Source organism: Desmodus rotundus, chromosome 3 (genome assembly GCF_022682495.2).
Source record: "Desmodus rotundus isolate HL8 chromosome 3, HLdesRot8A.1, whole genome shotgun sequence".
Classification (NCBI taxonomy): Eukaryota; Metazoa; Chordata; class Mammalia; order Chiroptera; family Phyllostomidae; genus Desmodus; species Desmodus rotundus.
Genome location: NC_071389.1, coordinates 8,691,274 through 8,713,497, shown reverse-complemented (window position 1 = coordinate 8,713,497; position 22,224 = coordinate 8,691,274). Strand labels below are relative to the sequence as shown.

The window sequence follows — 22,224 nt, the reverse complement described above, 5'->3', positions numbered from 1 at the left end:
AGGTTAAATAACTTGATATTGTTTTTTTAAAGCTTGGAATTAAGTTTCTGTCAGTCTTGGGCAGTGTGGCAAAAGACAGGTTACTGTAACTCCCATATGCGGCCTTGAAGGACCCAACAGAAGTGCAATAGTTTGTTTTCTTTTGAATGCAAAGGACTAGGGGCAGTGTGTAGATGGAGACTTTAGAACTCCTGTCTGCGGATGTTCAGGTTTGCCAAAGTCTTAGCCTTCTTCACAAAGCATGTAATTACTTAAAAAAAAATTCTGAGCCTCACCTTGCTTTAATGTAGGATTTTTAATGGGGCTGCACGAAATAGGGCTGCCTTTATTATGAAATGCTTTGCATCTGCTTGACGTGGGAGCACGCTTTTAACAGGGAAGACATTATGTGAGGGTTTGCATTCTTTAAAAAAAAAAATACCTGTTTAGTTTGAATTATTCATATGGGCTGTGTGTATTAAACGCCCACTCGGCTAGTGTGGACACCTCCCTCTGGAGGCAGGGCCCCGCCCCAAGATGCACAGGTGGGGGAATTCCTGATCATCACCTACTCCGTCCAGTGAAAGGGGCGTGGAACGCCCAGGACATGCTGTAATATGCAGGCAGAGCTCAGGAAATGCTGCCCGGAAGGGTGAGCCCTCCTGTTAAAGCCTGGGGTTGATCTTGTCACCTTCTCTGGGTATGAGACTTCTGAGGCTCTCGCAATGCAGGCCGAGAGCTCCAGCTGCCCAGTGCTCTGAGCTGGCCTTTGCCCAGCTGGGCTCTGTCTATAATGAACAGCTGCGGATCTGCTCTGAAGCCAGAGAGGCATGCTGGGCGCCGTGTTTTATTTAGACATTTTCCTTCCGAAGCATTTGGACCTCAGGGAGAGCACTTCTTTAGGAATCAAAGAAGTGGAGAGGCAAGGAAAAGCAGGGATGACTGCTGAGCGCCGATGAGATCGGGAGACTCCCCGGGACTATTGGTTGGCTGTTCATTAGAGAAATCACTTTTGAATGACCCTGGCGCTGTGTCCCCAGCTTGGATTTGGGCAGAAAGAAACGATCTGGACTGGTGACGCATGACACCAGCATTCGGTCATGTGGAAAGAATGATCTTCAGGGAAAATCACACCCTTGGCAAAGGAGTTTTAGAGGCGGGGCGAGAGCCAGTTCTGACAGTACCCCAACGTCAGAAGGAGGGAGAAAGGCTGACGTATCATTGACTTCTGTTTCCCTCCTTCCTCCCACATCTACTTGTGTAACTGTCTTTTGGGGAGGGGGGCAGTCATACTAAGAAAAACAACAGCACTTTGAAAAAGAGGGGGGAGAGACGGAGAGGTTGGAAAGAGCTCTCCGGTGATAGCTGGGGCGGATGGGGCGAATATAGAGGGGCGTTTCAGAGCCTGAGAGAGCCGGGGGTGGAGGTGGGGCGCCACCCTGAGATGCAGGGAAAAGGAGAAGGGGTGAGGGAGGCCGGCAGAGATAAAGTTGGCTCAAAGTGCAGTACACGCTTAGTGCTTTATAAACACCAGCTTACTAATTAGCCATTGCAAACACTCCGGTCACCAGGAAAGCCTTGATGGGTTGAGAAGGTTCACAGAGGTCAAGATTTAGGGACAGCCCAAGTACTCCTTTAGAGCCATTGGAGGGGGGATAGCAGGGATAGCAGGGGGGGGCACAGCCTGGCTGGTCTCAGAGGCTCCCTCACCTCCTGCTGAGTCGGGAAGCTGTGGGAAGGGTGCACCGGGGAAGGAAGGAGCCATGTCGGGCAGGAGGGAGCCTTCTGGGACACGGAGCAGGGCAGGAGCAAAAGGGCACGATGGGGTCAGCAGCCGAGACCTGTTTGCAGGTCATTGGAAACCCAGCCGTCTATCTATAGAGCCCTCTTTCTGTGGTTACCTTAGAGGTGACGAATCTACCTGAAAACTGGGGTCACCTTTCCAATTAGTTGCATATGCTCAGCTGGGCAGCCTGGAAAAAACAAACAACAGCAACAAACCCCGAGTGTGTTTTCTGCTTCTGTTAAACCCCAAGCAGGGCTGCATCTGAGGTGCCTGCCCTGGGGACCCCTTCCAGAGGGGGTGATACAATGGGCAGCTGCTGATGATTTTTATGCCACACTGAAAGCAGTGTATGCCCACATCTAGGCAGTCAAGTCATATTTATTAAGTGGGTTGGGCACCAGGCTCTGGTCCTGAAATTATTCTGGTCCGGGGCAGGGGGAGGGGGCAGGAGCAGGATTTGGCAGTTTGAAGAGTGAGATTTGTTGCAACCCCATGCTGGGGGACTGGGAGAGGCTACAACTCTTCCTGCTCAACAGTCCTGTGGTTGGGACTCTGCACACATTACAACCCACCATGAAGCTATTAATACAACACCTGAAGCCACCCCACTCCCCAGTGCGACTTCCTGGGGGAGGGGAGCTACCTGTCCCTCTGGTTCAACTTCCGCTCCTCAGTGCCCAGCATGGGGCCTGGCCTGGAAGAAAAAATTGTTGAATGAATGCAAGATGGCTTGCTCTGTCTAAGGGCTGGCCCCAAAGTGGGCCATTTTGCTCTGTCCTCATCTTTTGGGGACAGACTGCATGCTTTCTCAGTGTCCCCTCCAGAGCATCCGGCAGCCCGCTTTTAGGTCTCAAGGTCACTGCCAAGAAAGAGAAGCTGCTAAAGTGACACCTCTATGCACCCACATGACTCAACACAAAAGATAACAGGAGCTCTTCAAAAACAAACCTCTCAAGTGTCTGTCCCCTACTCCTCTGAGGACAGTGTCAGTGGCATTAGATAGGGAGGCCGGGTGACCTGCTGGTCCTTGGGCATCAACGTGGCCCAGAGGTCATTTAGAGCTCTCTGCTCAGCAGACGGGGTGGGAGGAATAAATGGAAGGCACTGATAACCTGCACTTGTGGCCCCTGCAGGGGCCCCTGGGAACTGGGGAAACTGGAAGGGAAATTGTGAAATTAGCACCATGCAGAGGTAGGCAGGGTTGGATGAAAGGGAGAGCACTGTGCCTCGGCCAGGGACACCTGACCTCAGGCATTGACAACTGCAGAAGGCAGGTGACTCTCAGAGGGGCTAGTAAACCGGGTGGCCCGGAGGAAGGGTGTGTGCGTCACGAAGGCTCGGTTCTTTCACGCCGGGTCCAGACCCACTGGCTGCACTCCCAACTGTCCGGCTCTGCCAGTGAAAGGCAGTGTGGCCTCACGGGTAGGAGTTTGAAAATCCCAGTGGGGTGACCTTGGACAAGTGACTTTACCTCTCTGACCTCAGTTGCATTGTCCATAAAATGGCAGTAATTATCTCCTCCTGGAGCCTTTGAGAGGGTTCAGTGAAAAAAGTCTACGTACAGGTTCAGCGGAGTGCATAGCCCATCATCAGAGCTCAAACGCTCTCCGTAACAGAGGGGCCCAGAACCTGCTGCCCTGGTAGGCAGTCACGCACAGGCAACGCCATGCAGGCCTGGACAATCCCGCCTGGGAGAGTTTCACACAGGGTCGGCATATCCGGCCCACTGCCTGTTTTTACAGTTTTACTGGAACACAGTCACGCCCATTTGCTATCACATATGACGACAGAGTTGAGTCATGGTGACAGAGACTCTCTGGCCCATGAAGCGGAATGGGCTTTACAGGAAAAGGGCTTTTACTGCCTGGCAGCTGGTTCCCGGACCTCACTGATGAAAGTGATGTGGGGGGGCAGTTAAGAGGACAAAGTCCAGGTTCTGACGCTCTTGGCCTTGGGCAGGTTACTTCCTACTCAACGGTTTCATGGGCACGGCAGGGGTCACACCCATAGTGAGTGAGGACCAAGTGGGCTGAGGTCTGACCTCTGCTTAGTGTGGTGCCGGACAGCTTGCCAAGAGCACTATAAAAACTTTGCTGTTATTAGCTATTAAACTTCAACTGTTGAAAGGTACAAAGAAACTTCCAGAAAGGGGACACTGCTGCGTGCAGCATTCTCTATGGGATACCCAGCAGTGATCCCACTGCAAGCCGATAAAGAGGATGTGAACGCCAGAGGTGGGCTCTCCCAATGCAACATAGCCAGTAAATGAATGATCCCAACTGCTTTTCAGGAGAGCAGCAGACCAGGACAGGAAAAGCAAGGGCAGCAAAGGTCAAGGCCATGAGGGCTTGCACAGTACCCATGAGTATCTGGTGCAGAATAGGTCCCTTGTATTTGTTGCCTAAATGAATGAAGGCGGATTGTTTAAGTGTAAAAGTGATTTATCAGTCAAAGGGCGCCTCTGGTTTCTATGACGAGAAGACCACAGTTAGCCGGAAGGTAAAACGTCCTGCCTCCAATAACTTAGGGTTTTAGAAAGGAGAGCAATATGCCAAAGTGGAGAGGAAGCTCAAAGCAAGTTTCTAAGGCTTCGCACCGCAGGACAGAGGCATCGTGAAGGACTCCTGGGGGAACAGATAGGCAAAGAAAAATGTTTAAAAACAAAAGCAGGCACATAAGGTCACGAATTGGCCCAAAATAACTTGGGACACTGAGCAGACGGATGCAAGCGGCACATCTTGATGGAAATGAGGCCAAGTTGATAAGCTGAAATAGTCCACCCTCACCGCCGCCGGGCGACCTGACTCCAGCTTCGGGAGGCCTGGGCGCAGAATAGAGGAACACATCAGCGCGGCAGGTCTGGTTTCCTCTCGTCATTAGTGCGTTGCTTTTATCCCTAAGACCCTACAAACTTGCGAGCCAGCCCACCTGCCAGGAGCACGCTTCGGGATGCAGATCCGGAGGCTGTTTTTGCTGCACACTCGCGACTCTGGTTTCCACAACAGCAGGCTGCGGGGCCCTGCCAAGGCGCTGGAGAAGGGCACCTTATCTGCAAAGTCACGACTCCAAGAATCCAAACAGGCTGCCGTTAGGGAGGGTGGAAGGAAGTTGTCTTAGCTTCTTGGGGGATCAGAAGATTAGGAGGGGGTGGGGACTGCAGGTGCCTGTTTGTACCTTGATATAATCCCAGGGGAAAGGTTTCTGGTAGCTTCTCAGAGGGGGCTGTGTAGCAGAGTGTCTTAGTAAAGGTCACTTTGGTTGCAAATAACAAAAATTCAAACTAGCTGAAGCACAAAGCGGGCATCCACGGGGGAGAAAAGCCAGTTCCCAACTGGCCTGACTCTGGCTTTGCATGACCTTTGATTCTCTAACCTCCCTCATTTTCCTTCACTAAACTCCCTTTCTGCTGAAGTTAGCCACAGGAGGTTTCTCTGGTTTGCAACTAAATAATCTTGAGTGATACAAAGGGTCTTGGTGGAACCCGAGGGCAGACATGGGAACTGGCTTTCCCAAGGAAAAACACTAGGAGCCAGAAAGTTATCAGGTATCAGCTGGACTGCATTCAGTTTCAAATACAGGGGCGTGGGTAGATTGTAAAAATTTGGAGCCCCTCCCACACTGACTCTGGCCAGGGGACTTGCTCTGTCTGACGGAATAGTAACAAACCAAGGCAGATGAGAAGTGTCTGTGCTTCCAGGCTTGATCTCTCCTGCTGCTCCAAGGAGCCTGTGCCCGGCCCACATGAAGGAGCCTGGTCTAGCCAGCTGGGTGATGAGACACCACACCAAGCGGGGACACGCTGTCCCAGCTGATGCCCCTCCACTCTGGGGTGTCTCACTCTTGCTACTACTGACATTTTGGATCAAATATGTCTTTGTTGTGGGGAGCACAGTGCACACTGCGGGGTGTTCAGCAGCATCCCTGGCCTCTACTCATAGATGATAGTAGCACCCTCCCTGCACCCCCCTCCCAAATGTGACAATAAAAATTGTGTCCAGAAACCCAGACCAGCACAAGTGGCCCATGGATTCATGAGAGGTGACAGTGTCATTTCCAGCCACTAGGTTTTGAGTAGTCTGTCCCAAGGCACAAACAGGTTCACCAGACTACAGTGGCTTAAACAGGAAGATATTTATTTGTCTCCCGCAACAAGAAGTACAGAGGTAGGCAGTTCAGGCATGGTGCCGAGCACAGGGCTGCCCCCCCAGGCCCTTCTCGTCTTTCCACTCCATTGTCCTTGGAGGTGGGCTTCGGCCTCTGGCATGCGGCCTGGTGATCCCCAAACGGCTGCTCCAGCTCCAAGTCTGAGCCCCAGGAGACAGAAAGGAAACAAGGTAAAGGGACAAAGGGCAAAAAAGCTCTCTCTAGCAAAGACTTGCCTTTTATTGCAGAAAAGAAGCCCTCCTCAGGGGCCTTCACTTACATATCGTTGATCGGAACTGAAGAACATGGCCAGTTCTAGCTGCAAGGGAGGCTGGGAAACCAAGGCGGTTAGCGTTCAGCCTATACAATAGAGGGAGGCAATGACTAAGGGGCAGGTAGGTAGCAGCTGCTGCACTGTCTCTCTGGGAGTCTTGGGTTCTTGTCTCCACTTGTTGCGTATCTACCCCGGCCGTCTCTCTCTCTGAAGACTGGCTTTGTTTCTCCAAACACGGGGTGGGAAGTGGCCACCCAGCCCCGGAACTGTATCCGACTCTCAGCTCCAGCACCACCAATGACTGGCGTAGCAAGCCAGAGTCTACTTCCAAACACTAAAAACACAGATGCTGATTGGCCCAGCTTCAGTTAGAAGAGAAACCTGATAGGTCTGGCTTGGGGCGGATGGCTATCGCTTGGCCAACCAGCTGTGGCCAAGAAAGCAGCATTAGGCAGGGCTAACCTGATGCAGGGGGAGATGCGCTCTCAGGGAAAGGGGTGTGTGGCTGTGGAGGCGTCCAAAAAGCTACCTAGCTGAAGGAGTGAAGAAAAGAAATTGCCGTCATGGGTGGCAACGTTCATATGACGCAAGTTAACACGTCCTTTGAAAGACCTAAAACATAGCGGAGTCATACAGACATTACATTTAACTGATGCAAACTCAAATATACATGTTAAACCAACAAACAACATTTCCCCCCCACAAGATTTGGCTCCCAAACATGAGCCAGCTGCTCGAACTACGTACTGCCTAACCAAGTGATCTCTGATGCTGGGGAAAAACTTGCTGTTTTGGACTTCTGGGATGTGGTACAGAATAAATAATACTATAGTAAAAAAAAAGTTCCCAGAATCCTCAAGAGGATCTTTAAGATCAGGGAACGCTCACCTGTCTCACCGCCTGCAGGCCCTGCCCCTGTGTAGGGTGTCCCTTCAGTGGGACGTCACACAAAGAAAATCCATTTCCTTCTAGTTTTCATCAGGGTAAAGAATGTGTTTGTCTTTGAAACAGGAAAATATTTTTCTGTGGCTTTTGAAAAAGAAACAAGAAAATGATGTTCTGGCTCTTTTTCCCATTTCGCTTGGCGGACCTGGCCATACAAGAGAGGCAGTAAGAGGACAGCTGGCTGGACAGAGGGCAGAACACGGGAGATGAGGGCCTCCCCACACACCATGAAAAGGGGGGTGTCTGGCTGGGCAGCGTGTGCCCTTTGGCGACTGGGTACTTGGTCTGTCCTGATGGCCTGGGACTTGACCTCCTGGGCCATCATGGTGTAGAAGAACGAGCAGTATGAAATGCAAGTAGAAACTTGGGTTCCAGACCCAACTCTTGAATTTGCTAGCTGCTAGATTTTAGACAGGCCCCTTAACCTCTCTGGGCCTCAGCTTCCTCATCTGTTCCATGGAGGACATAACACTCTTTACCTCCCAGGGCTTGGGCGAGGGTGAGACGAGAAGGGTTTTGAAGACTGCACAGTGCCACATACACGCTAATCATTATTATGGAAGTGATAAACCTGACCGGCGTTCTAAGTGTGTTATAACAGTTTCAGATAGAAACGCACTGTTCCGTAGCCCCGGCATCCCTGAGGTTACCATTCTATCCTGTGGCCCCGAGTATCAGTCTTGGGTTTCCTTATCTGTGGGTTTCTTGGCGCTCCTTGGTGGTGACAATGGGTACGTCATGACTCAAACGTGGAACCGCCTAAGTGTCTCTACTAGACCCAGAAGTGTGCGTCTCAAACCTGCACTCTTCCTGTGCCCGAGCCTGCACACAGTATGAGGTCTTTTTGAAAAGAACCCCTTACCCCGCACACTCCAGAATGCAGCACTGTGCAAAACACCAGCCCAGGAGCACCACGCTGGGTGACAGCCTTTCAAGTCCCACAAAAGCGTCTCAGTATTTTGACTCAGAGGAGTCACACTGACTCACAGGGGGTCGTGCAAGGCCGGTGGGATGACCTGTCTAGTTCCTTCCACCAGGCTTAGAGAACAGAAGATTCTGGCTGGATTTGCTGGAAGGGTCTCTCTTCAGCGTCTGTCCTTCTTGGTCCATCTTGGGGGTGGCCTTTCTGGCTCCCACCTTCAACGAGCAAGAAAAACAAATGTGTGAACTCATCAATGGTAGTGAGATCCCCAAACATTCCACTCAAATGTTTTTTTTTTAACTCAAAATAAAACTTTTCTTAAAAAAAGTATAGTATATATATACAAAGAGATAAGCAAAAGGAGGCTAAAACGATCCACCATTATCACACTACCCAAGATACTCATTATGGAGAGTTTTAGGTTCCACCCTTCCAGATACAAAGGCAATGTTTTCCCTTCTTATACTAGTGTCCTTGACACAAGGGGCTTCTTAGGATGGGCACATTCTTTGTGATAGAGTATCTTTCTCTTGAAAAGCCGCTACGGAACTGCATGTCTTACGTCTCTGACGTCATGGGAGGGAAAATGCGGGGTGTTGGAGGGGGTCTGTTCTGTTTCACGGTTTTCTGAGTGCCGCCCCAGCCCCGCCTCCCGGAAGCCATGTGTGTGACCCTAGCCCTGGGCTAGTTGATTGGACACTTGGCACAAACTAGGCTTTTAAGAGGACCACTCCCAGGACTTGGGGTTAATGGGCTCTGAGAGGTTACTCACTTCCTGGGCTGGCCCTTTGAACCGGGCGACCCTGAGGTCACCCCTTCCCGTCACATGACTGGAGAGAGATCCGCAGAGAGAGATGCAGAGAGGAGATGTGACGTGTGTGTGTGTGTGTGTGTGTGTGTGTGTGTGTGTGTGTAAAACCCGTGAAGCCTGGGGTCCCACGGCTTACCGTTCTCTCTGGAGGCCAGACTCCCTTTCCACTCTGCGTTTCTACGAGATGCTCACTCTGGTGTCCTTATGAAAGCCCCTCCCTCTGTCTGGACGGGTTTGTATTAATGTAACCCAAGAATCTCTGTCTCTCTGCACCAACTGCAGGTAGATTGTAACTTGCAAGTTTCACAACAGGTTTCAAATTCCAGCCCTACTTCCTGCAGGTTTTGACTCCACTGGGAGGACACAAACCCTGGGGGAAGAGGGCTGTGGGGAGTCAAATTTCAGCTCTGCCACATACTAACCACGTGGCCCTCAGTTTCCTCATCTGTCAAACAGGGACCAGGATTTCCACCCCCCCACCCCCCCCCCACCCCCGCCGCCCCCGTCTTCCTCCACTGCCTGCGGGGAGGAGGTTTGGGGTGGTTTCAATGGAAGGGCTTGTTGGCCCATCTCGTGGTTTAAGCATCGCCTCCTGAGACCTGGGCAGGAGCCTTGCAAGTGTCTTGAGCCCACGTTCAAAGTCATTTCAGGGCAAGAGGGGATATCGCCTCTGCACCAGCCCACAAACTGTACCTTGGTCGGAGTGCCAGGGAAAAGGAAAACAGACAGCAAATGTTGGAAACTTTCTCCCCCCGAAACCGCCTCTCCTTTTTAGCCCTTTTGATTTGGTTTTCAATAAAATTGCTGGCTGTGGATGGTTCCCCAGTGCCAGTGCCCTGACTGGGTGTGGGGCTGGCTGTCGGAATCAGAGCCAGGGAGTTGGTTAAAAGTAGAGTCCTCAGTCCGGGGTCCCCCGATCCAAGACCTGCCAAGAGCCTGGAGGTTTGGTCCACTTTATGAAGTGACAAGGGCGGGGCTGCAGGAGGCAGCCAGGATGGGTGACCAGGAAGAGGAAGAGAAGATGAGAAATTTGAAAATGCAAATGAGGGCCGGAAGGACAGGGAAACGTGGCTGGGTCTACCCTAAACGCCTATGGTAGGTGATTGCCGGCATTCAGCTTGGGGGTTTGGAGGCACGAGGCTCACACTTAGAATGAAAAGGCATGGATAGAAACCAGTCATTTAAATAGAGACACCCAGGTGGACATTAGCTCAACACACTGGAGGGGGACTCCAGGTGACTTCAAGCATCGGGCTCTAGAAAGACCCCGGCCTGTTCCCACACCACCTCAGGTCTCCGGTTAAACAGCCCTCCTTCTGGGAGGCCTCTCCTGGCCCTTGGACTGGGTGGGTCCCTGTGGATACATCCCTGAGCTCAGTCCACTGGCCTTTGCCCTTAAAACATTTTGTGCAAAGTAATTATTTCATCATTACTTTATTTATTTTTTAAAGTGAACCAAGAATATAAGCCAGAAAGGCAGGCAGTTTTGTGTGTCTTCATTGGTCTAACCTGGGGTTTCTCACCCCCTTTTATTTTTCGTTATGGGCCTTCCCTAAAGAGCCTTCTCAGATATTTTTGCCTAATTGCTCCGCACCCACCAGATGTTAATATCACAGACAGCGCTGTGTGTATATCTGTGCTTTATACATTTTTTAAAAGGCGTTTTTGCCCCCTCAGGAGTGACACTGCCCCCACTGGGAATTCGTGATTGAATCCCAACACCTGGAGGGCACCTGCCCACGTGTCCGCTCTTGTAAATAGCTGCGGAATGAATGGGGGCTGGGAGAGTGTCTTTTTGTTTACTTTTCCATCCCCACTGCCCAGCACAGCATGTGGCCTGGACTAGGTATTCAATAAATATTTGTTAACTAGAAGATTTTCCTCATTAGCCTACAACTGACATCATTATAAAAGACCGTTAGGTGCAGTGAAAATGAAATTAATGAATGGCATTTTGGGTGGCAGAAAAACAAACCGCACAGGACCTGAAAAAGGAAGAAGCTGCCAGTTCTGAAGCTGGCTGGTGCTGAGATTGCTTTATGGGTGGGCGGGACCAAAAGATCGGATTTCACACGCCACGTCGTTTGCAAGGGGACCACGGTGACTTCTATGCCCACAAGGACTCAAGGCGCACTGAGGAGGGAAGAGACCCCACGCCACACTTTGCAAGGAACCTGGAGGAAACCTTTCTGTCCCGGGGAGGTTCGAGACACCAAGCCTCTACGTGTGGACTGCAGGGCTGGAACAAGGGGGAGCTCAGTCTCTAAGCCGAAGCACCACGATCTATCCGCATCGTCCACCCACATTCTGCTGAGACCAGAGGCGGCCTGAAACTCCAGGAGGCTTCGCGTGGCAGAGAAGTACACGTTCCAACAACGTCTAAGACATCGGGCCATTCCAGTGTCTCCTCTGTCAGCTCACATCCCCAGGCGGTCCTGGAGGGCGGTTTCCGACTGCTCCGGGCTCCGCCACACACAGGGATGAATAAGTGACTAGGCTCCCTGTCTTCCCACAGTGCAGGGTGGCAAAGGTCTCAGATCTAGGGGGGCCCTAGGGATGCTCTCTATCCTCCTAACATCCCGCTCTGCGTAGTAACCACTCTAACCCTAAAAACAGGGTCAAGATGAGGCTTTTGTTTTCCAAAAATGTCCCTGACTTAGAATCATTTTTTCCCAATGATAATTCTGTTGTTTCAGAATGATTGTGGCCTTTTATCAAACTCAAATATATCTCCTCTCTCTTATCCAACTAAAACGTGCTTGCTTTTGAGCTTCCTGAGAGCGTGCTTCTAGTCTCTGCGAAGTGGGAATGTGGGCTGGGTCAATTCCAGTTCCTGGGCTGAACTGTGAATGGCAGTGTTTCAGCACGTTCAAGATTTCAGAGTCTTGATTCTCATCTCTTAAAAAAGAGTGTCTGGAGGGTGCTTCCTTGAATTCAAGAGAAATGCCACCCAAAACATATCAGGTTTATTACCTGGACGTTCATTATCTCAGGGAGGGTAAGCGGCGCTCACCTGGGTGTTTGTCGGCTTTGCGTTCCCGCTCTCCTTAGCTGTGTGACTCTGGACAAATTACTTCAGTCTCTGAGCCTTAGACACCTCATGTGATAACTGGGGATAATGACAATACCCACTGCACAGGGTTGTGGGGAGGATTAAATGAGGTGATGCTTAGCTCTGTGCCTGGAACGTACGGAGTGCCCGAGACATAGCAGACGTGGGGTCACTGACACCGGGGCTTCCTGCTGACCTCCTACTGATTCCTCTCTTATCCCTCCGGCTCACCTGGGAGTTTGAGTTCTGCATCTTGCTCTTCACCGTCTCTACGAACATTCGTCTCTTAAACACAGAAAGAACAGTGGCACAGTTTAGCTTTTGTTCTTCTTTGACTTTCGTGTCAAAGAAAAATGGATTTTTCTCAACTTTCAGCTGCCACCCATTTGAATGGAACGTTGGTCCTTCCCAGGAACGGGTCTGCGGAAGGGGACTTGGCTTTGGGCAATGCCTGCTGCGCCCCTTAGGGACCTCTGTTCCAGATTCCAGGGGGAGCCCAGGGGAGGAGGCTGGTCAGCCGAGAGCCCTAGGGAAACCAGTCTGCTCTAGCTGGAAGCAGAGCCTCCCAGGCCATAGGAAGGGCTGCAGACATGCAGTGGGTGTCCACCCAGGTGTCCCAGGACCCAAGCACAGTGAGAGCCAGGCAGTCACCTCCCTGTGGGGGACAAATTTGGAGCTTCCCCGGGGGTGTGATTACTGTTGCTGGCCCTGGTCTCCTCAAGACCTCAAATCTCAGGGACAGTTCCCTGAGGAAAAAGCATCCCCTAGGCACTGGGGACACAACAGTGACAGAGAGCTGGGGCCTTCCTCCCAGACTGACACTCTGGCAGGTGACCATGCAGGGGCACTGGGTAGGTGGACAGGGGACGTTCTCAGAGGGCCCTGAACATGCACTGGGGCCACCAACCTGACGCCTAGAGAGGCCAGGGAAGTCAAAGAAGTGAAGCGACCTGGGTGGGGATGCCTGCAAACCCCCACGCCCAGCACCTTTCTAAGGGGCCCAGAAGGTGGCAGCTGTGGCACTGTGGCCCTCGAGTCACCACATCTTCCGAGTTTCCCAGAGAAGCCCAAAATCCAGGGTATTCCATGAAAGTGCTGTATTTTGCAAAGTTACTTTAAAAAAAAAAGTCCCATGAATTAAATGAAATCATCTGTGGGCTGCCATCTTGCAGCATCTGCTTTGGAGCCCACCCCCTTGGTGGCTGGTTGGTGTGCGGTAAGTATTTGTGGGAGCAGTGGCCAGGTGAGGTACAGGGTGCCCAGTTCAGTTTGAATTTCAGAATGAAACCAAAGAACTGTTTTAGCATAAGTAGGTGCCATGCAATATTTGGATTATTTATCTGAAATTCAGATTTTCCTGGGCATCCTGTTTTGTTCTGTTGCGTTTTAATTCTGGCAGCCCTTATTGGACATCCACAAAACTCACGGAGGAAGGAAGGCTGTCTTTTGGGATGGGGCACAGCTGCTTGTAAGTAAGTCTCTTCCATTCTTAGGCAAGGATGCTAATTCTACCCTCAGAGCCACCTTCTCTGAGGGCCAAGGGCCTGCATTTAACTGACAGTTGCCCTCCAGGCATTTTCTGTGTCTTAGGCCTTGAGCCTGATGCTACTCAATATTTATCACAAACTTAGTTGAGAGGAACTAAGCCCAGAAGACGGTCACCAGCCAAATTCCCAGATATTATAAGTACTTTTAAACCAATAACCTTCCTCCCTCCTCTTTTGTTTTTTGGCAGGGGAACTCTTTACCCAAGCAAAGTCTCTTGAAGAACATGGCATATCAAACAGATGAGGGAGAGCTTTTCTCGTGGAAGTGAGGTGTGTGGGTGTGTGCGTGTTGGATCACACCCTTCCATGGAACCCAATGGCTCCAGGGAACCCTGGTTTGAACATCGCTCCAAAATATCTTCCTGGATTAGAGCCAATCAGTGGGACAGCTGAGTGCTGAAGGGCAGAGTCTGGCCCCCACACAGCTGCTTTTCCTGGACTCACTGGGATGTGTGATGACATCAGTCTGTCTCCAAAGCTGTTCTCAGACAGGGCTCAGCCAGCGTTTCACTGCTATTCTTAGGGATGCTGTTCATTCTGTCACACAATGTCCTCTCTAGGGAAAAGCCGATATTGTCTTTGTTCTAGGACACTGCTGAGCATCACATCTATAGTATCCCATGGATACCATGATCTCCGGACCATGCTGGGTTTTCCATCTCCCACTGGCCACCAGAAAGCCCACTGGCAAATGAGGCTCCCCCTTTGCTAGGTGCAGAGGTGGTTACAGTGGGCACTTCCATCCTCATTCCTGGCTCCTTTTTGTACCCACTTCTTCCTTTCTTTCGCCCACTCATTTCATTTTTCAGGCAGGGGTTCCTGGGGCTCCCCACTTGTCTTCTCTTAGGATCCTGTCTCCAAGTCCCCAATCATTTAGAGCCTAAAATGATTGTCCCATCCGCCAAAACCACACTTGCACTTCCCCTCTGCCTTCTGTCCCCTCCAGAAACTCAGTTAGGTGCTTGCTTGTCTCTTAGGTCACTTGTTCAGATAGCGGGCCGGGGGCTGGGCGGGGGCTGGGCAGGGGCTGGGCTGGGGGAAGGGGAGGGAGTGGCGGGGTAGCTGCTCCTTGGGCCGTACACACCGGCATTGACACTCATAAGCTCTTACCCTTGAAAATACTGTATTGACTTTGTGTCTGGCTGCAAGATCGGAAACCCCTCCATACCTGCCTCTCTTTCTCTTTGAAGGGACAGTTGCAAGGTGTTGATTCTTTGGCATTTTTCTGTTCACGATCCTCTAACCGTTCCTGAGTGAAAACACCAGGTGAGCAAGAGAGTGTTTAGCGTGTCCTAACCTGCCCCATTCTGGGACCTACCTCTGAGGTTTCCAGGAGATGGCGGGGGTTCAGGAGTGGGTAGGCGAAAGATGGGGAGGGAAGGGTCTTTTTCTTCATCTTCTACCCATACACTGTGCCACCCTAAGCACGCCTTACTTTTTCAGCCTCATGGGGGCCAGAGGGCACCACCGCCCACCCCTTCCTCCATCCATTCTCATCCTGCCAATTCCTGCTCCGGGGTCAAAAACACTCGAGTGGCACCGAGGGAACCAGGATCTGGCGACTATCTAGGCCCAGGAAAATCTTGGGAAATAGTGAGTAAAAGCATAGTGATGACAACGACGATGGTGCAAGAGCATCTATCGAGTGGTTGGGCCTTCGCGCTAAGGCTTTTGCACACATGCTCTCGTGGAATTGAATGCGATGCGTTAGGTGCCATTTTTATTCTCATCTTAAAGATGAGGAATCTGAGCTAATCAAGCAGAAGAAAAATTAGGGGCTCCGGAGCCGCAGAGACCACTTGGCAAGGCTGTGGCCACGCCCCTTGGGCAGGACTTGATTGGCTGGAGATTTGATTGGCAGGCAAGTAGAGCCGCTTCCCCAGGCTGAAGCCACCACGGCTGTTCAGCCTCTCTCACTCTGGGAGCCTGAGTGAAGAGGGCTGGCGTGCTTCCCGAATGGCAACTTCTGTGCATTTCAAATTTCTCGATTAAAAATTCCAGCCTTAACCTAAGTCACAAAAAGTATCTGGGCCTTTTCTTGGCCGTGGCCCTAGCTGTATTCACCAAATAGAAAAAGAGGTTCACAAAAGAGCTGCCGGCTGGGGGGCGGGGGGCGGGGGGCGGGAAAGCTGGAAAACGGGCTCAGGGCCTGCAGAGCCTGACAGCTGGCAGGAAGCTCTTTGGAGGAGATACAGGGCCCCGCCCCCTACCCCGAGTTAGTTGCCTTTTCTCTCCCTGGTAGTAACCGAGCGTCAGTCATTGAACCTGCCCAGTGCCCCCGTGAAGTCAATCCCATTGCCACCGTTTTGGGGTTTTTGTTGGCGACCCTGAAATACAGAGTTAAGCCAGTTACTCGGGGGTCACTCGGGGCAGGGGTGGGGCTCGAACCCTATTTGCTTGACTCTAAAGTCCCCCTGCGAATGCTGACGTACACTGCTGCCTTCTATAGCGATGTGGGGCGCGGACTAGACTGAGCGAAGCCTGGGCCACTGTCATTGTCACTTGGTCCCCTGGACGGAGCTGTGGGCCCAGGGCATTCCAGAGGTATCTGGAGGCCGATGGCCACAGCGTTGTCTGGGACGCCCAGCACTGAGGTTTTCTCAGCGTTTTATATCAAGTCTCATTTTCACAGTCAAAGGTATTAGTATGGAAGCATGACTTTTGATTCTGGAAAGTTCTGCTTGTGAAGAGATGCTCAAATATTAAAGCTACAAACTACATTTTAGGGGGAAAAGGGGGTGGTAGTTCTGAAGCTCAAGGTGAGTAATTTCATTTCCTGGGGCTTCAACCAGGCCATTTCTATGAATGGGTGAAATTTTATACAGGGGACCAAAAAAAAACAAAGGTGTAAAACTTAAGACAAAAAGGAATTCTATTTTCCTCTACCTTCCATATTAAAAATGAATATATACTCCTCAGAAGGAACTGATGCCAAGACAGATGTATACAAGTTCTCTTCAGAATCCAGCAAAACTTTAAACATTTATTATTATTTTTTCTTGACACACAGGAATTTCTGACAACATATTAATAGTCAACCTTAAGTGCAAAGCCAAGCCCTGGTGTGAAACCCCAGGAGCAGCGGTGAGCGGAGGGTGGGGGGTGCCCTGGTGAGGGGGGTGGTGAGGGACGGGTATGGAAAAGTGACCGGGGCTAGGGAGGGCAGCCGGTGTGGCTGGGAACCCTGCCTCTGTGCTGAGCAGCCAGGTGACGGGAACCTCTGGGACCCTCTGTCGGTCCCAGCGTGCCCCTTTCTCAGTTGGGCTGACACCCAGCATTCCGTGCGGGGCTGACGGGACAGAGGAAGCAGGTGCCGTGCGAAGTGGTGACTGCCACTCCGTGAGCGCTCGATACATAATGCCACCAGCGTCGCCACCATGCTCACCGCTCTAGTTCTCAGACATCTTCCCCTAGACTGTGAAGGCCATAAACTTGAAAGTTCCCATAAACTAGCTCTTCTGGGGTTCCGGTCACAGGTTCAACTTGGCCATTTCAGATCCTTCTCCAGGGAAGGATGGCTAATGCCCAGCAGGTGGGCGCAGCCCCTGCATTTGTATATGAATGGGCGGCACATGAATAATGCATGTGAAGCCTGATTATGTAAATCCTCAGGCTTTCTTACACTTTTAGCCAGCACATGACAATGGACTTTTTTGGGCCCTTTGGCGTCCCACTCTGTGGTCTGGTGTCTTGCCTGCCGTGCCTGGGGGGGAGGGGGCACCTCAGAAGGGCTGAGCTCTCCAGAGGGCACATCAAAGGACAAGTCAGAGCTCTGTCACCAGTTCAGCCCTCCCTGGCATTGCTTGGTGTGACGCATGCAGCCAGGGGTCTGTGAGGTTTAACTCAAGAGCAGTGAACGCTAGAAACGCCTCATCGGTTGTGCCTCACAGTAGGGCACCGCTTCCCTTTCTGGGGCTACCAGCCAGGGAGCCTGAGGTAGGGAAGGTTCTAGGGACGGAGGGCAGACTTCTGCAGGGAACTTATCCGAGTCAGGTCTTTACCTGTCTGCTCTGCAGGAAAGGATATGTTCTTCAGGCACATCCATCTGTCCCCATCCACCTGTCCATCCACCCATCCGTCCATCCACCAAATATGTACATAAATATGTCTTTATACACATCCATATAAATATTTATGTACATATAGGAGAAATGGGTGTTTCCTGTGTTCTGGGCCGTCAGCACAGTGAAACCAAATCTCTTATTCTCTGAGAGCTTATTCATCTATGTATCCCCAAGACCTAGCAGAACAATAAAAATATGAATAATAGCCACATTAAAAAAAACACAGATGAGTTTCTGAGAGGTTAAGAAACCTGCCTGAGATCACACAGTGAGGGGCGGATTGAGCATCTAAACCTAGTTCCGTCCAATGTGAAGGCTATTCTGCCACCTTCCTTGGCCAGGCTTCCCCTGGGAGCGGAGGGGCGGCCCCTGAGCCTCTGCTCTGAGCCGGGCCTCTCACCTTATGCTGCCTCATGGCCCTGTTGAGCCTCTTCTCCTGGTGCAGCTGCTGCTCCGTGCGCTCCAGGGCCTCCTTCAGCAGTGCCTTCTCTTCAGTCCCCTTGTAGACGTCGTCCTCCAGCTTCGCCACCTGTGACTGGTACATCTGAACGGACACTTTGCTCTGCCTGAGCGTGTGAGAGACACAAAGCCTCTTTTCCCGTCTTCTTTCTCTCTCACCGTCAACAACCCCGACCCGGGAGGTTCTGCAAATACTCGCTGCTACTGCTAACTTAGTGTTTTCATTACACTCAGGAGAGAGTGACTTTGGGGGAGTACAGGGCAGAATAAACAGCTGAATCAGTGAAGTGTGAGGAGGGCAAAGGGTGGGTGGCCGGCCCTTCCCGATTTCCCAGAGCAGGTCGGGAGACCAGCGACCACTGGAAATGCGATGGAGCTACGGGAAGTTCGCAAGGGCTGAAACGTAAGACAAATCCAGAGAAGGTACAGCTTATTCATTAACAGAGCACAGTGAATGGAAGACCCTGAGCTCTTCCTTCCATGGCTGCTGTCTCACCGAGAGACTTGCCACTACCAGGCTCTGGTCATCGTCCTCAGGTCTTAGTTATTCCACACCCCAGTCTGTGTCCTCCTGCCCTGAGGTTTAGTGGGGGGAGTGGAGGCCTGGGCCTTTCTGCGGGGACACGGGTGGTACCTGAGCTGTTCAATGTCTGTTTCGTATCCTCTCAGAAGCTCCTCCTTTCTCTGCAGCCGGTGCTTGAGTTGGGTGATCTTATCGAACACCAGGTCGAGGTCCCTCTGGCGAAGCTGGTTGACTCTCTCCCTCTCTTTGGGGGAGAGGTGTTTCATGGACACGTGACCTGCCATGTCCTTGATGTTCATCAGACTCCCGAGCGTTTTGCTCATATCCATGTACTACAAGGAAGGTGTTTCACAGGTAAGAGGCGTGGCCTGAGGCCGCTGGTGGCAGCTTTGCAGAGGCAAATGCTTAATTCTGACGCATTTGTTTTTGGCATTTGCAGGGAGCAAACAGGTTTTGGAAAGGAGTGCAATTGGGGTTTTAGTGTGATGTTCATTTCCCCACATCCATTTATACTATGCTGTTTTGAGAATCGGGGTGGGGGGAATGACAACAGAAATAAACATTCATTCTTACTCTGCAGGTTTTCAAGGAGGCTGGTTATGCTGCGTCTGACCCATGCTGGGGTAGTAGACGGGTCTTGCAGAGCCATTATAACAACCAAATACGTATGCGAGGGTGGTGTTTAAACTACCCCGTGGTTCACACTGACTGCTGGGAACCCATGTTTGGACAGGAGGCTGTCTGTACATACCAGCTTTTCGCTGAGGTCCAAAGCCTCAGCCATGTCCATTTTCCCCAACTTCTCAGTGGCCGAGTTGGCAAGGCCATTCTGAGCCTGAAATAAAAAGAATGAAGAACTCTCGGTGTTCCATGATGAATTTCTGCAGCCAGAAGTTAAGACGCTGTGCAGTTACCAAAGACAAACTCAGCAGAGTTGGCTTTCATTTCAGTTCCTGACCTTCTGGTCTGATTCCTTTGTCAACTGCTTTCTTGTAACTGTGTCCCTACCTTTCAGAGAGCGGCTCTTTGAAACGACACATCACTTGTCTTATTCTTTGTTCACTGTCTTTCCTTAGATCAGCCCTTGTCCCTCTCCCCTGACGTTTAGCCATGCCTGGGCACATTTGGTGGTTAAAACTGGAGGGGGGTGGCAGGTACTACTGGCATCCAGGGGGTAGAGGGCAGGGGTGCTGCTGCACAGCCCATAGCGCGCAGGACGGCCCCCCAACAGAGAATTACCTGGCCCAAAATATTGGTAGCATTGAGTTGGGAAGCCCTGGTCTGGATGGCACGCTCCCAAAACATGGAAACCATGTTGCTTTTGCTCACTATCCCGCTTATTGTGCCTGCCATGGCACTGGGCTCAGAGTGGCACAGGGTGGGCATGTTTGTTGAATGAATAAATGAATGTTAAATAGAAAATAGCCCCCCCTTTTTATGAAAGGAATCTGATTTTTATGTAGTGGAAACTATACCCTCACAAAATTTGGCCCAACCTTCTCCTAGTACGAGACCCTGGTGGGTGAGCATCCCTTCAGACCGTTTCAGAGACACCGCAGGCTGGTGTTTATAGCTGTGCTCTCGCTAAGACCCAGACCAGCCAGCTGGCTGCTGAAAGTCCCCACTGACTGCATGGAAAAGCCACCAGACTGATCAGGAAATCTGAAGGACCGCAAATGGCCATAAATCTCCTTAAAAACTCAATTGGCCTTTCAGGGTTTGCTGTGTAGCATCTCTTAGCCCACAGCACTTGCTGGCACTGTGCTGTAAACCTCTGAGATGTAAACAAAATCCCAAACACGAAAGTGTAGGGGTCCCAAAAGTGACTGTGATAGATAAGAGTGGCCATTTATTATACACTTACAGAGATGAGACTACGAGAAGCTATTTGAAGATGAACTGGGCAGATCTGCCGCAAAAAACCCCCTGAAATGCTGCTCAGTGTCTTCACCTCCCCAGAGCCGCAACCTCTGCACCCCTCTACAGGAGCCTCCTCTTTTCCCGAGGGAGGGGCACCTAAGGAAGGGTCTGTGCTACCGGGTTCAATTTCACAGTCCCTACCCTCCCCCCCTTTTTTTTTTTTTTGCAGTCTAGCAGGGTGCTAGACACAGCCTGCCGGGGACACAGTCCTGGCTCCATAACTCATTATTCTGTGACCTTGAGTGAGGCACTTGACCCCTGGAAGGCTTCAGTTTTCTTCTCTGTAAGCCAGGGATTGTAATAGCAACTAGACACAGGCTGCTGTGAGGATTAAATGAGATAATGTGTGTAGAGGGCTTAGCTCAATGGTTGGCACAAGTCAGCACTTAACAGATGCCAGCCACACTTCCTCCTGCTCCTTCTCTTCCTTTAACTTTAATTACTGCCAACCTTGAAAGACTGAGGTGTTCCAAGAGAGTTGGGAGGCTTGGTGCTCTGTGGTGTCAGCAGTGGGCTAGGGGTCATTGCCAAAGGGAAGAAAAATCTTGGAAGCAGGGTCAGGATACGAGATCCAGCTGAACTTCCCACCTGGAGATTGTCCCCGGACTCCCAGTGGCTCCTGCGATTGACCCTGACCTGAGCTCTCCATTGTCATGTGTCAGTCAAACATCCAATCAAACATCCATTTAGGGTCCAGGGTACCTTCAACTGAACCATCAAATTACTTCTGCAAATCCTGCCGAATAAAACTACGCCCCCTAACAAAGGAAGGCTTCCTTGATTAATGCTGTTTAAATACTACTTAATAATAACAACAGCGATTGTTTACTAAGTGTTCACTGTGAGCGAGGTGCTGGAATAAGAACTTTACATAATTATCTCCTTTAATTTTTTTCATCATCATTTTCCAACTGGGCCATGCAGTCCCAGGAAGGTGAGAGCCTCGCCTAAGGTCACGAAGCTTTCAGTGCTCGGCTGCCAACACAGGTCTCCCTGACTCCAGAGCTGGTGTCCCCTTAACCGTGGCTGCCGCTGCTACCCTTCACGTGTTTATGTTTTTCAGTTTACAGCAAAAAGCGAACTTGAGGCCAACTCATGGCATCATGTTATCAGTTAGCCTGTTCTGTTGAGTGTTTTCTGCACAATATGACACGTGATATGCAAAGGAGGGTCCGCCAGAGGTTGCCCTGGCCCAATGTCAATGCAAAGACGTATCACGCTGTGCACAAATGGAAGGACACTTTTCTTTTGGAACACTGGGCTGCAAGGTACTGACCAGTCCGTATGGACAATAGCCCATAGGATAGGGCCTGGACCCGAACCACTGATATGCGTGGCCGTGCCAGGGCACACAGCTGGTGTCTGCCCTCAGGCCCACCCTCCCCACCTGTCAGTCATGTAGAGACAAACTTCATTTGGCTACCTCTTGGATCTCTATTCTTGAGAGAGTTGGCCAAACGGGTTTTGCCTTCAAAATTTTCTGAACATTTTTCTCCATTCTGAGAGTCTTTAACTCTAGACATGATTCATCCAGCTGGTCCTTATGATCTAGAAAAGAAATAATTTAGATTCAAAAGAAGGGCTCAGGAAGAAGTTACTGCGTGTCATAATCACAGCTGCTACTTACTGGTCTTGCCCAGGGTCACACAGCTAACGTGAGGCTGCAGGACCAGGGATGGGACCTGAACCTGGGCTTCTGGGTCCTGGCTCAGTGCTCCCCCAGCAGCAAGCTCAGCGCCTGGAGAGCCCTATCCCCTCTACACCGGTATCCAAGGAGGTTCCCCAAGGTGGACCCTTGC

The 22,224-nt window shown here is 51.1% G+C and overlaps 1 protein-coding gene and 1 long non-coding RNA gene across 13 annotated transcripts in view; one reads left to right on the top strand and one right to left on the bottom strand.

Annotated features, from left to right (window-relative positions):
* Positions 1-5,885: 5,885 nt before the first annotated feature.
* Positions 5,886-22,224, bottom strand: part of FHAD1 (forkhead associated phosphopeptide binding domain 1) — a 116,836-nt gene continuing 100,497 nt past the window's right edge. For 3 of the 12 annotated variants that reach the window (XM_045190546.2, XM_071220844.1, XM_071220843.1), the window contains 7 exons: positions 21,849-21,973; positions 19,257-19,340; positions 18,617-18,837; positions 17,924-18,089; positions 14,628-14,708; positions 12,144-12,197; positions 5,886-8,264 (listed from right to left, as the gene is read on the bottom strand). In XM_045190546.2, coding sequence (XP_045046481.2) covers positions 8,148-8,264; positions 12,144-12,197; positions 14,628-14,708; positions 17,924-18,089; positions 18,617-18,837; positions 19,257-19,340; positions 21,849-21,973 — 848 coding nt within the window. In that variant the 3' untranslated portion in view covers positions 5,886-8,147. Of the gene's footprint in view, positions 8,265-12,143; positions 12,198-13,976; positions 14,016-14,627; positions 14,709-17,923; positions 18,090-18,616; positions 18,838-19,256; positions 19,341-21,848; positions 21,974-22,224 lie in introns of those variants that run through there. The other 9 variants (XR_011650946.1, XR_011650947.1, XR_011650948.1 and 6 more) reach the window with 9 other exon arrangements.
* On the top strand, positions 10,347-19,244 carry LOC123479116 (uncharacterized). Its single transcript, XR_006654630.2, has 7 exons — positions 10,347-11,220; positions 13,648-13,729; positions 14,650-14,725; positions 14,903-15,052; positions 16,470-16,543; positions 18,673-18,859; positions 19,086-19,244. It is a non-coding gene; the product is annotated as an uncharacterized lncRNA (long non-coding RNA).